Here is a 12810-nt window from a genome sequence, read left to right on the forward strand (position 1 = left end):
ATTTCCAAGTAATCTTGGATGCTTTAAGTTCTGTTACAAATGGTGAATCAATTTGGATGATATTTGTTTATTTTATTTTGAAGTAGGGATCCTCTTCCGGTCAATATAAAACTAATCAAACAAATCAACGGTCTCGATTTTTCTAATATGTAAGATGGCCAAGTTCTTCGATGCACCCGAAACTTATCTTTTTCGTTGTTAAAAGCTCGACTCGGTTATGAATCTTATGATAAATTAGGTCTCACAGTCCATCTTCTCTCGTTCTTTTCTTTAATCAGGCAGGAAGATGGGTGGGTCTGTGAAAGACATTCAATCAAAAGAAGAGCTAAATACAGTAGTTAGTCATGGGAAACCTGTTATCCTTCACTTCTGGGCATCATGGTGTGAAGCTTCAAAACAGATGGATCTAGTTTTTTCTCATCTTTCTACTGATCTCCCTCATGCCCATTTCTTTAGGGTTTGTATTTCATCCATGTCTCTCTTAATTTTGTTAGTTTATATGTTCGTTGAATTCATATAAATAGATTGCTTCTTAATTATTCTTAGAGACTAAGTTCTCCCCCTAAAACCCTCATAGTTGATTTCAGGGTTTAATTTATTTTATTTATGGTGGTAGAACAGTATAAATATGAACAGACTGAATTTGGTACCCTCCTTTTCTTAGTTATATACCCCTTTGATATTTTGTTGGAACCTGATTCCTGTTTTCTTCTTTTTAAGTTCGTTTTATGTTTTTGGTAGACACTTTAGTTTCATATATAAGAAACACTTTTCTGGCGTCTTTGTGAGTTATGTCTTATTTGATTTTCAACCCATAATGCTCTTCAAAATTATTCGTCTGACAATCAAAAGAAAGGGTGTCTTTGGCACCAAAATTTTTAATAGTGTCTTTGTACCTTTCTAATTGTTGATAAGTTAATTCTATGGAATTAGCCATCTTTCCATGGAAATAACGTGTTTTCCGTCGTTTGATCAAAAATCTATCTCCATGGAATTGTAAAAAAAAGCGTTGTCTAAAGTATGTTTTAAACCTAATTCCATGGGAAGTCTTTCCTTCCATGGAATACACTTTCCATGAAATTGTTACCTTTCTCTGTTATCAAACACAGTCTAACTGATTTTGCAATGTGGTCCTTTTTTGGAGCTTTGTTGTGGTATTGACATTTATTTTGCAGGTTGAAGCTGAAGAACAACCAGAGATATCTGAGGCTTATGCAGTTTCTGCGGTGCCTTTCTTTGTATTCTTTAAGGTTAGACTGGATTAATATCTTGTTTTTCTAGTCTTTTTTAATTCTTAGGCGCCTTTCTTTGTATTCTTTAAGGTTAGACTGGACTAATATCTTGTTTTTCTAGTCTTTTTTAATTCTTATAATTTGTAATTCACTGAAGCGTGTTATGATTCAGAAAAAATTGAGAAGGGTAGTTATACTGTGTATTGTTTGGTTGGTGCTATTTTATTTTTAAGGCAATTGCCATTTTCCTTTCTACTGTAGTGTTCATTTGTTCTTGTTCTTTTGCAACTTTCTTAGATGGGTTATCTAATCTTAGTGGTAAACAGAAATCTTTTTCTTGGCCATTCAATTTGCCATAACACTCTGCCTGTTAGCTTGTGTACTTTCTTAATACAAAGAAGTCGGTTGGTGGGAGATAGCTCGTTCATGACTGCACATGTTTAATTGAATGGTCCTATGTCATATAGAAGTCAAGCTGAAGTTTGCACTGAGATGTCAGAACTTGAAATTTTCATGCTTGAGAATCATTTTAACTAGACACCTGAATAAGAGAAAGTATTTAGAGTTCTGTGTGGGTGGTATCACTTGCTAGATATCATCGTCGACCTAACTCTGTCAGTAGGTGTCTGTATCTTGCCGGAGCTAATCGTAAAATCATGACCTTAAAATTTGTGCAACAGTAACTTGGATGTAGTCCTTGTAGCTTTCATACCTTGTAGCTTTTATACCTTATATGACCTTAAAAGCTTTGCACTGAATGTACATTGTATTTATTTATGCTCCAAGATTGGTCACAACTGTTTGCTGGTATAACTCATGTACTTTCTTTATCAGGATGGTCAGAAAGTTGATGCCATGGAAGGTGCGAACCCATCTAGCTTGGCCAACAAAGTTGCCAAGGTTGCCGGATCTGTCAACCCTGATAATTCTGCAGTTCCTGCGAGTTTAGGAATGGCTGCTGGGGCCAACATGTTAGAAACTGTCAAAGAATTTGCCAAACAAAATGGTGTTTCACAGAAGGAAACCATCTCTACATCTGGCAGCCATGTTCTAGTCGAAAAGAGGTTGAAACAACTTGTAGATTCACACCCTATCATGCTTTTCATGAAAGGAAACCCTGAAGAACCCAAATGTGGCTTCAGCCAGAAAGTTGTTAACATCCTGAAGGAGGAAGGTGTCAACTTTGGGAGCTTCGATATCCTTACAGATAATGATGTTAGGGAAGGTCTGAAAAAGTTGTACAATTGGCCAACATTCCCTCAATTATTTTGCAAAGGAGAGTTTTTAGGTGGTTGTGACATCGCTGTTTCTATGCATGAGAGTGGCGAATTAAAGGAAGTCTTCAGAGATCATGGAGTTGTTACTACCGAGACCAAGGGGAGTGAACCAGTTGCCTCTTCAGTTTCTGATTCCTCTACCGGATTGAGTGTTACTCTTGACTCGCGAATCAAAAACCTTATTGATTCAAGCTCGGTAATGCTATTTATGAAAGGAAAACCGGAAGAACCAAAGTGTGGTTTCAGTCGCAAAGTTGTTGAGATTCTTCAGCAGGAGAAAGTGAAATTTCATAGCTTTGACATCCTTGACGATGATGAAGTACGCCAAGGGCTAAAAGTTTACTCAAACTGGTCCAGCTATCCTCAACTATATATTAAAGGGGAATTGATTGGAGGATCTGATATTGTGTTGGAGATGCAGAAAAGTGGGGAACTCAAGAAAGTTTTAACCGAGAAAGATATCATCCCAAAAGAGACATTAGAGGATAGGCTCAAGAACATCATCTCATCTTCTGATACTATGCTATTCATGAAAGGTACCCCAGATGAACCTCGTTGCGGATTCAGTTCCAAAGTCGTGAATGCCCTAAAGGAAGATGGAGTGAACTTTGGGTCCTTCGATATCCTAACCAACGAGGAAGTGAGACAAGGACTAAAGACCTACTCAAATTGGCCCACTTTCCCTCAGCTTTATTACAAAGGTGAGTTGATAGGAGGTTGCGATATTGTGCTGGAGCTCCATGGTAGTGGCGAACTTAAGTCCACTCTCTCTGATTAAGCCATCTAGTTATTTACTTCCTAAGCAAGTTACTACAGTATCTTACATATTAAGAAGCACATTTGATATTTCACCTGGTCCAAAGTTAGCATCACAAATGGTGTGCTTATCGGTGACATTAAACATGTTTAGTCAGTTTGCTTATTATACTTTTCATTGTTGATGCTTATTATACTTTGCATTGTCGATGTTAAAACGTGTTAAAAGGCTTGCTTTCGTATAATTTACATCTACCATAAGAGTTTTTCTGATGCATGTACACAATGTTTTTATTATCTTGATGCTAGTACTACTTTTCTTTTAATAAAGTTGGCAGTACTTTGCCGATTTGTTCTTACTCATTTATCCCTTGCTTTTAATTTTGTTAGCTGGGCAAGGAAATGCTGAAGAATCACTCTGTTTTCCACTTAGTATAAACTTGTTTGGTTTCTCAATCCTTCTAGGTTTGACATACTTTAACTTTGTTGATGCTGCCATACCGTGTACTGAGAAAGGCAGTCTAAGAGCTTCATCTCCAAGATTTTAAACTGCGATATCTGCAATTGCAACTCCAGATTATTTCTCCTTAGAATTTCGTTATCCTTCGTTAGTAAATTGCTGTTCTCACCAAGTCCGTTGAATTGTTTCTCTGATGCCTTGAGAAAAGCTGGATAGGCGCTTGATTCTGACTTCTTCCTTGTTATCTCAGCAAGTAAATGCCTCCCTCCCTTGAAGAACTTCTCATGCTGGAACTCCCATCTGTTAGCTGCAATTTTCTTGAATCCCTGTGAGGCAATTCAGTACTGTTATCATCAGTTTGTCATCATCATTTAAACCCTAAGCAACGCACAACCTGCTAGTAATTTTACTACTTACATAAGTATTAAGCTGCCGAATGAAGCTAGAGAAGTTTTTGTGCTTGAAATACTTGGGCAACAGAACTTCGGAAAACTCCTGGGGAGACCACACAACAAAGCCAGTTCCTGTCGAATTCCACGACACAATCTTGTGTTGATCATCGTCACTGTCTCCTCCTCGGAAATGTTCTTCGAGAAGCTCATATGTTTTGGACAAAAATGGAGTGGGAGTCCTCGTCCTTGAAGATGAGCTTGAAGTTCTGTTCAAAACCCGTCCTGATGGTGATACATCTGTACTCATTCTCATAGAACCTATTCCTTCCACTTGATTCTAATTCATTTATATAGGTTTTCGAGAGAGTTTATTGCCGCCTATTCAGAAAGTAAAGAGTGTCTTTCATGTAATATTAGCACATGCATTTTTTGATTCAAAAACTGCAACAGAATTTAAAATGCTTTTGTGTTTTTTGAGAGGAAGCCGAAAAAACTGACTGATAAAAGAAAAGTCACAAGCTTTAAACGTAATATTGAACATTATTTGTGTGGAATTTTCTCGTTCGACGACTTTAGTTGGTAATAAAGTAACTAGACTTCAAATCAAAATTCCTTTAACTAGTTTACACTATAGGAGTAATTTAAAAGTAGTCGTTTTAAACAGATGATGGGTTTAGACAATCCAAAACGGCTACAAAGGAAAATGACGAATCCTTCGTGAAGAATGATGTTTCCAGTTGACTGTCGTTTGACTGTCGTCAGACTCAACAAAAGAACTTTTGTGTGAATGAACCGGTTTAGGGGTTGTCTAGACCCAAGACCAGTTAAAATTCCTTTTCATTATAAAATACATCACGCACAATAATAAGCTGCTCAAGTGGATAAACTATTGGTGCAATTCAAAACTCATTAAGCATCTCTAAACCATGCGTGTAAAGTTCAGTAGAAAAACATAGTCTCTATTTGACTATGCCTCAGCATCGAAGCACTCCACGACATCCAGTAAAACCGCTCTCGTGCTTCAAATAAAGAGAAGAGAAAAAAAACTGCTGTGGAGTGGTTGGAAGAGTTCACTGCTTTCCTTAAAGCGGGGTGACGACTGACGGACCCTAGCTAATTCGCATACCAGGAGATGTATTTCATGAAAGTCACTGCGTTTGTTGCGTCTTAAAAAATAAGCCTTCACCCTCCCGTTTAGCACACACATAGATGAGCAAGATGAGCAAGTATATCAACGGCACGGCATAGATGAGCAAGAATATCAACGCTCCCACGGCATAGATGACTAAGATGAGCTTTGCAGCCAAAGAAGGGGTTGCACAAAAAAAGAAAAACCATTTCAAATTTTGAAACCGCACCAAAGTAAACTCATTAATTCCGAATCGATTCGAACCACCTATGTTTATGGTTTGTGATGATTTTAGTATTATGAAAACCGTTAGAGATTTTTATTTAGTTCCGAACCACCTATGTTTATGGTTTGTGATGATTTTAGTATTATGAAAACCGTTAGAGATCTTTATTTAGTTCCGGTGGATTCTCAAACCGAATTAAAAACCAACAGTTTAAACCCGTTGGTATAAACTTTATCAGTTATAGATAACTAACTATTTTTCATGAAATACGGAACAGATATATACTTGAAATTACTAAAAAATTCAAATTATTGTTGGTTTTTGGACCAAACTGTTTTTAAAAAGGTTTGGTAGTTGGTACAATATAGATACCTTGAAACTATTGTTCAAAGTTTCTGGATATGGTAAGGTCAAAACCATACCATGTGCAGTGCTAGCCACAATGGACACGGTTCAGCAATTCAAAAAAGAAGTCCTAAGAAAGAGCGCTAACATGGGAGGTCACAAGCACATATAATAAATTGAGAAAATCCGAATTATTAATGTCGGATTCAAATTCTTTGATACCGTAAGAACTTTTTTGAGTGTAAAAAAACAAGGGTACCGAGTATACCATAAACTTTTTGTTTATAACTTATTCAGATACTCATTGAATGATCTTATAGGAAAAGAGAAGACCAATGAATAGATAATGAAGTTAACAACTTATTGCTTATACTTTTCATTACAAAAGATAACAAGTTATTATATGGAGATATAATAAAGCAATGACAAAATGGTTCACTAACGAAACAAGTGTTGCTGGAAAACCTTGGAACCTAATCCAGACTGAACATGCTATCGAATTAAGGTATACACCTTTGCGCACGATACAACTTCAGAATAGATGTAACTGAGATTGACTAATCAACCAGTTATTCAACATCAGTAGTGTATTCATACGCATGTGAATCTCCTTGCAAAATGTTTAATTTCTTGGGAATTGCCCCACGTGAATGTCCTGGTAGAATGCATGTTTTCTTTAGGAGTTGCTCCTCAATCCATTGAAAAGACTATCGCTACAACCAAATAATTGATACGAAACCAAACAACTAAATTTCCTTTATGATAATCAATACATGTATGAATACTATATGATTAATACTTAGTTTGGATTACAAAAACGCGAAATTACTAAAGATAACATTCTATGTTAAATAGCGGAACTCCTTGACTCTCAATCTACAAGAGTACTGAAAGATATCTTGTAGAGTCTCTCAAATGAATTTTCAGATACTATATCTATTTGAACATCAACAAATAGTTCTTTCCTCAGGTTTCTACTAGCGATACCTGATCAACTTTCTAAACCATTCTTGAGTGGACATATATTAAATAAAAGGACCTTTGGATAAACAAGAACCAGTCGGGTCTTGAAATTTTTTATCGTCTAGGATTATGAGCAACCTAAGTTGATTTCCTAGATACAAATTTCTTTGGTAGAGATATTCATTGTGCTTCTTGATCCATGAGAAGTCTTTCATAGTCACTTCCTTCTACCTGAAGATCGAAAGTGGTAGAGGCAGACCTTCAATTGAACTACTAAAAAAGCTAAGTAAAAGATGAATAACAGAGTTGCAGAGAATCTCCTATTGATATATATATTTTTAAACCAAGACATCTTACTCAGATTCCAAGAAACCTTTGCTAACTAGAGTTTAAACTAAGTAATTTCTTGAAATACAACATTAACATTTAAATATCGTATCCTTACTCATCACTTAGCTAGATTTTGTATAAATAAGTTTTTACAGAATCTAAGCTTTATCAATGTTTAAGATATTCACTAGATTTATCATAATAGTTAGTTATCTGCGTGTAACACATTTTAAACCAAATAAGGCTACTAGTAATGATTACGTGAGTCAACTATGGCCGGTCCATGTATAAATGCTTGTCCTAAGTATATCAACAACGTTCATTCTTATAAGTTAACATTTTACAAGTTAATTTTGAATATTTTTACTTAGCTAATAAATAATTCTCATTAATATCACTAACTTACTAAGTTACATACTTGCATTAACAAGATGAAACGTACCTTAGGTGGAAGTGTAATTGTTTTCTAACATCTCTAAGATATCCAATCTTGACTTAAGAAAACATGAAAAAGATATTTGCTTTGAATGTAGAAGGAAATAATCGAAACATGCCTTAAATAACACTAAGTCATTCGTGTTTGCCACAGTTTTCGAAACACCTATTGTTAGAGCATTGCTCGGTCGAACTCGCATGCGTTGCTATCTCAAGCATGTTTTTCAATGTTAGTGATCAAAACTATAAGTCTTGATTTCTAGCCTATTTGTAGATGTCTCGGACTAGGATATAGATAGTGTAGTTGAGCTTAGATCTCTCGGCGTTCATCTCTTGAAGACGAAGAACTACTAAGGGGAGCTTGTGGAACTTCTTCGACAAAAAGGTATGTGGAGACTTGAACTCATCTATCAGTTGGAAAGTCTATTTCTACTATTTCCTATATTGAGACATAAGTCGTGTTACGATATAGTTTTCTCTATACACATTTGAGATTTCGAGCTGAGTATATCTCGCTTACATATTTCTCGAAATATGTGTTGGTAATCTTTCACTTCGACCAAGTTCATCTTATATCATGAGAAAATTATCAGAGTAACATCTTACATGGTTCATGTGATATAATAATTTGATGTAGGCTTGGAAAGTTTCGATAATGATTATTTCAATATCTTGAAAATTGCTTTGATGCTAATAGTGTGTGAAAACGGATATTGTCATTATAGAAGAATGTTTCAATGATTGAAATAAAGAGTTGAGGATGTAACCATCTTTGGATATAAGCATATACAGTGTGTACGCACATTAGTGTATAAATCTATAAACCGGTAACCAAGAGTATGCATATGTGTGTATACGAAATTGATGAAGGAGACAAGATAAGTATACGTACCCGTACTCATACTGGCGGAAGGTTTCGAACCGAAAATATCTGCTAAGTTTGGGAATTACAAACTCCTAAACTAGTCACCTTAAGTATGCATACCTGTACACATACTAGCGGAAGTTTTCGAACCGAAAATTTCTGCTAAGTTTGAAAACTTAACAAACTCAAAATCCGGTTGCTTAAGTACGCATACCCGTACACATACTTAAGCTGGTTACTCTGTCAAATCGGTCAGTTCATGAACTTAAACCCCGTACACATACTTAAGCTAGTTACTTTGTCAAATCGGTCAGTTCATGAACTTAAACATTTAAATCATAAGGAATGCAATCTTTGCAAACCGTGGCTATAATGTTCATGATTGATTCAAGTGAATCAAACCGATTTGGTTTCGATTGTGTTTTCTATGTGTGGATGGGGAAAAACGGTTTGCTGGTTTTTTAGGAAAGTGAAGAGACGACCGTACGGAGGAGACTCCTCAACCGAGCAAACTGCTGAACCTCACACAGATGCACCGCTACAAAGGGGGTGCTTTCGATTCGATAGATCAATCTGTAGTACTCTGGCCTAAATCAAGACAATGACCGTTCCAGAGTAAATTCGGTCACAAGAGAGGATGGGTTGATCTGTAGGAGGGAAGCTGAGAAATGTGTGGAATCAATGGTAATCAAAGATTGTGGGTGTGTGAATTCTGAATATGATAAGCTCTGAATGATTGAAATTTCTCAATTGAGAGTAGTTGCTCAATTGATGAGTTGATGATCTCGTGTTGTCGATGAGACGTGAGATTGATGATACTGTTGATGCTGATTCAATTATGATTCAAAGACTTATTTATATTGCTGGAATTGTAGACACCATGATTCCATGAAGTGTGACAGTTGATGGAATCAAGGAGTGGGGAAGTGGATATCGTGTTTGAAACCAGTTGCTCAACGTGTGGAGACTTGGTCGATTTTCCACCCACTACCTCGTGAATTCCTTCAACTGATTGCACGACTTGCTCACATTCCATTGTGTGTTTGAACACACGTGTCATAGACCGCCAGACCAAAACCCTAAGTGATATCCCCCCAAGTGACACGATTGACGTCTCGTGGTTTGTCAGTCAATTGATAACTTCATGGTTTGATGGGACGATGAGTCCATGTAGTCGTTGAGTTGAACATGATGTTCTGAAACTCATGAATTGAACATGTCATGAGACAGAGGTATAGTTCTTACGATGAAGTGAGCAAGTATTGCTCATTCGATGGATCGTTGAATATTGATTGTTGAACCAATATTGAGCAAATATTCCTCATCTGAGCAAGTGCTGCTCATGTGATGAATTGTTGAATATTTTATCGTCTGAGCATGTGTTGCTCATCTGATGGATTATTGGCAGCGTACCAAAATATTAATTAGAACATTGGTCGTTGAACCGAGCATAATTAATAAAATTAATGACCATGAAGCCGTCGTAAAATTATTGAGGTTAGAATCTGGAATGATGATCCTTGGATTCAGAAACCCTAATTTGATCAATTGATCAATTCATGGTTCGTCAGAATTTCAACCATGGGACGAAGGAGGGAGCGATTACATGGGACCGTGGATCAACCATGTAGTGTCCATATGCTCACATGAGCAAATACGAAGAACTCCTAAAGAGTTGATGATTTGTTGGTGAAAGAATGATTAAATGTTGGTTTAATCATTTATTCGAAAATGCTCGTCTGAGCCTTAGGTGAGAAAACCTAATTAATTATGACGAGGCGAGGGAACGACCATGGAGTCATGAAACCGGCCCTGGGTTGTCCCGTGACCGCCTGACGATCACTTCATGAAAATCCAAAGTGTTTGGGAGAGTTTTGGACCTAATACGAGCAATTGTGCAAATTAGGTCAAAACTGTGAAAATTGATGGGACCGGCTTCCGTGAGCTAAAGAGCCAATCTTGGTCGGTCAAGATAGCGTGCTCGTGTACCCAAGGCGTACGCATCTCAGTCCTGAGAATTTTGATATTTTCTGGCGTGCAATTGAGCATCCATTCGAGAAAATATGCCAAAATTAGGGTTTCGACGAAACTGAGGAAAACACCATGAGATGATGAAAAATAATTATAAAATAAGGAATGAGGAGGCGTGGGACCGCCGTGGTCAAGGCATGGTCGGCCGGTCGTGACCACGGTCCCGTGGTGCCTTTTCCTTAATTTTATAATATTTTGATGATTTTATGAAAAAATCATGAATTTTGAGAAAATTGATGAATTTTGGGAGTTTCCATGAATTGAAGGAGTTTTCATGAGTTCAAGGAAGCAAAAAATATTAAAATAATAAAACAAGGGCGTGTGGGACCATGGAAGGCATGGCCGGCCGGCTAGAACCCGGTACGAGTTTCCCTAATTTTACAATATTTTTAGGTATTTTGATGATTTGAGGGAATTTTTCCTAATTTGAGAGAAATACCATGAAATCAAGGAATTTGATGAATTCGAGGAAAACTAATAATAAAATAATAAAACAAAGGGGCGGTAGGGACCGTCTAGGGCATGGACGGCCGGCCGGCCAAGGCCCGGTCCCACAAGTTTTCATAATTTATTTTATTTTATTATTATTTGATGATTTGTGCAAAAATACCATGAAATCAAGGATTTTTTTCATGAAATTAGAGAAATAATAATAATAAAAAAATAATAATAAGGAACCGTGGGTGTGGGTCCGGTTGGGACCAAGGCATGGCCGGTTGGCCAATGGTCACCCCCCACACTCCTTTCCTTAATTTTATATTATTTTTTATGGATTTATGGAAGTACCATGAAACCGAGGAGTTTCCTCAAGACGAAGGAGATTTGATAAAATGAGAGAATTTTCATCAAATCATGGAAAATAATAAAAATGCATTAAAAATATAAAACTGGCGTGGGATTGACCACGACGCGGTCGGTCGGTCATGTGTCCGTGCTCCCAGCACCCTGGTCAATATTTTTAATTATTTATTATTTTCTTCTCTATTTTGCATAGGTTCATCGTTTCGTTGTATTTTTGAAATACTCGTTCGTGCGGTGACTGTTAGTGTATCATCGTTGGATACACCTTCCATTTGAATCGGGGCTTACTTAGAGGTAGCTCAGACGCCCGGTTCTTGATTATTTATTACTAATTGTGGAATTCAGTAGAGAATATCCTTAGAAAATTAGGTTTTGGAAATAAAATTGATATAAAAGGGATTAATCCTTTTTTTTTCTCACGACCAGCTCTCATCACCTCTCCACCACCTTTACGCTAGCAGCAGGAGGAAAAAAAAAATTCGCCGGCGCTCCACCGTCCGATCACCGACCAGCCAGATTCCGGGCGGCGCCGACCAGGTAAGCGCCGATTTTTTTCTCTCCAGATGTTATGACCTTCATGAGTTGTTCATGTTTTGATCATGATGAAATTATATACGTGTGTGTATATTAGTGTGAGTTTTATGAAAAACCCTCGTTTTTGAAAACGTATGTTCGTTCGATCGTTAGTTTTGTAAACTAACTATAATCCCTGATTTAGGAGAGATATTTTTTTTAGTATATGAACCTAGGTTCAGTGATAAAACTTAGTTTATGAGCTTTCATGTGTACCAAGGTTCTATCATAAAAGAAGTGAATTTTCATGAAATTGGAATAATCCTTCGTTTTAAAGACAAATGACGATGACACGAAGGAAAATATGTATGATGAACTTGTGTCCAGTGATAAAATTTTTCTTAGGAGATTTCATGTAAATACAAAACTTTATCATATGTATGAGATGTGATCTTTCACAATATTTTTTGAAATAAACCTTCGTTTTGAAGACAAATAATGACGATACGAAGGAAAAATAGTTTTATATATATATATATGCATCCGTGACATATATTATGCAAAATATGATGATATATTTTATTTGCATGAGTTTGTTTTCGTTAGATAAAATCCTTGAAAATTTATGTATGCAAGTTGCATTAATTGCTGTTTTTTCGAAAAATCAAAACGTGGGTTTTGAGGAACCTTCGAAGATAGACAATATATTTATGATGAAATATTTTGTTGTTGTAAACTTCATAGGTCAGTTGTGTGAATGTTCACATTTTGGAAGTTGTGTCCGTGAATTCATGAAAAATCAGTTTCGGAAATTAAATAAAGTTTTGTTCGTTTTTGCAGTTTTCGAAGAGACGGACGATTTTGGGGTGTTAACTCTAGCATTACTATCACTATTGTTAATGGAAGTATAAAAGGTAAGAGTTAAGAGTTACCATTTTTTCTTGTATTTCCTTGATTTATATCTGGACGGCATACTGAAGTAGAATGTAGTGTGAACCTTTTACAGCTATTTAGCAAAGATGTCCAATTCCCAAGCTGACGACGCGTCGAGGGAA

The 12810-nt window shown here is 36.5% G+C and overlaps 2 protein-coding genes across 2 annotated transcripts; one reads left to right on the top strand and one right to left on the bottom strand.

Moving 5' to 3' along the window:
* Positions 1-213: 213 nt before the first annotated feature.
* Positions 214-3624, top strand: LOC113306726 (monothiol glutaredoxin-S17-like). Its single transcript, XM_026555641.1, has 3 exons — positions 214-457; positions 1176-1250; positions 2067-3624. The coding sequence occupies exons 1-3, from the start codon at positions 287-289 to the stop codon at positions 3285-3287; spliced, it is 1467 nt and encodes a 488-aa protein (XP_026411426.1). The 5' UTR covers positions 214-286; the 3' UTR covers positions 3288-3624.
* Positions 3625-3715: 91 nt separating this feature from the next.
* Positions 3716-4565, bottom strand: LOC113306737 (heat stress transcription factor B-2a-like). The gene is made up of 2 exons (XM_026555650.1): positions 4143-4565; positions 3716-4051 (listed from the first exon to the last, which is right to left on the bottom strand). The coding sequence occupies exons 1-2, from the start codon at positions 4428-4430 to the stop codon at positions 3743-3745; spliced, it is 597 nt and encodes a 198-aa protein (XP_026411435.1). The 5' UTR covers positions 4431-4565; the 3' UTR covers positions 3716-3742.
* Between the last annotated feature and the right edge of the window lie 8245 nt (positions 4566-12810).

This window comes from Papaver somniferum, chromosome 1 (assembly GCF_003573695.1).
Source record: "Papaver somniferum cultivar HN1 chromosome 1, ASM357369v1, whole genome shotgun sequence".
In the NCBI taxonomy this organism is placed as follows: domain Eukaryota; kingdom Viridiplantae; phylum Streptophyta; class Magnoliopsida; order Ranunculales; family Papaveraceae; genus Papaver; species Papaver somniferum.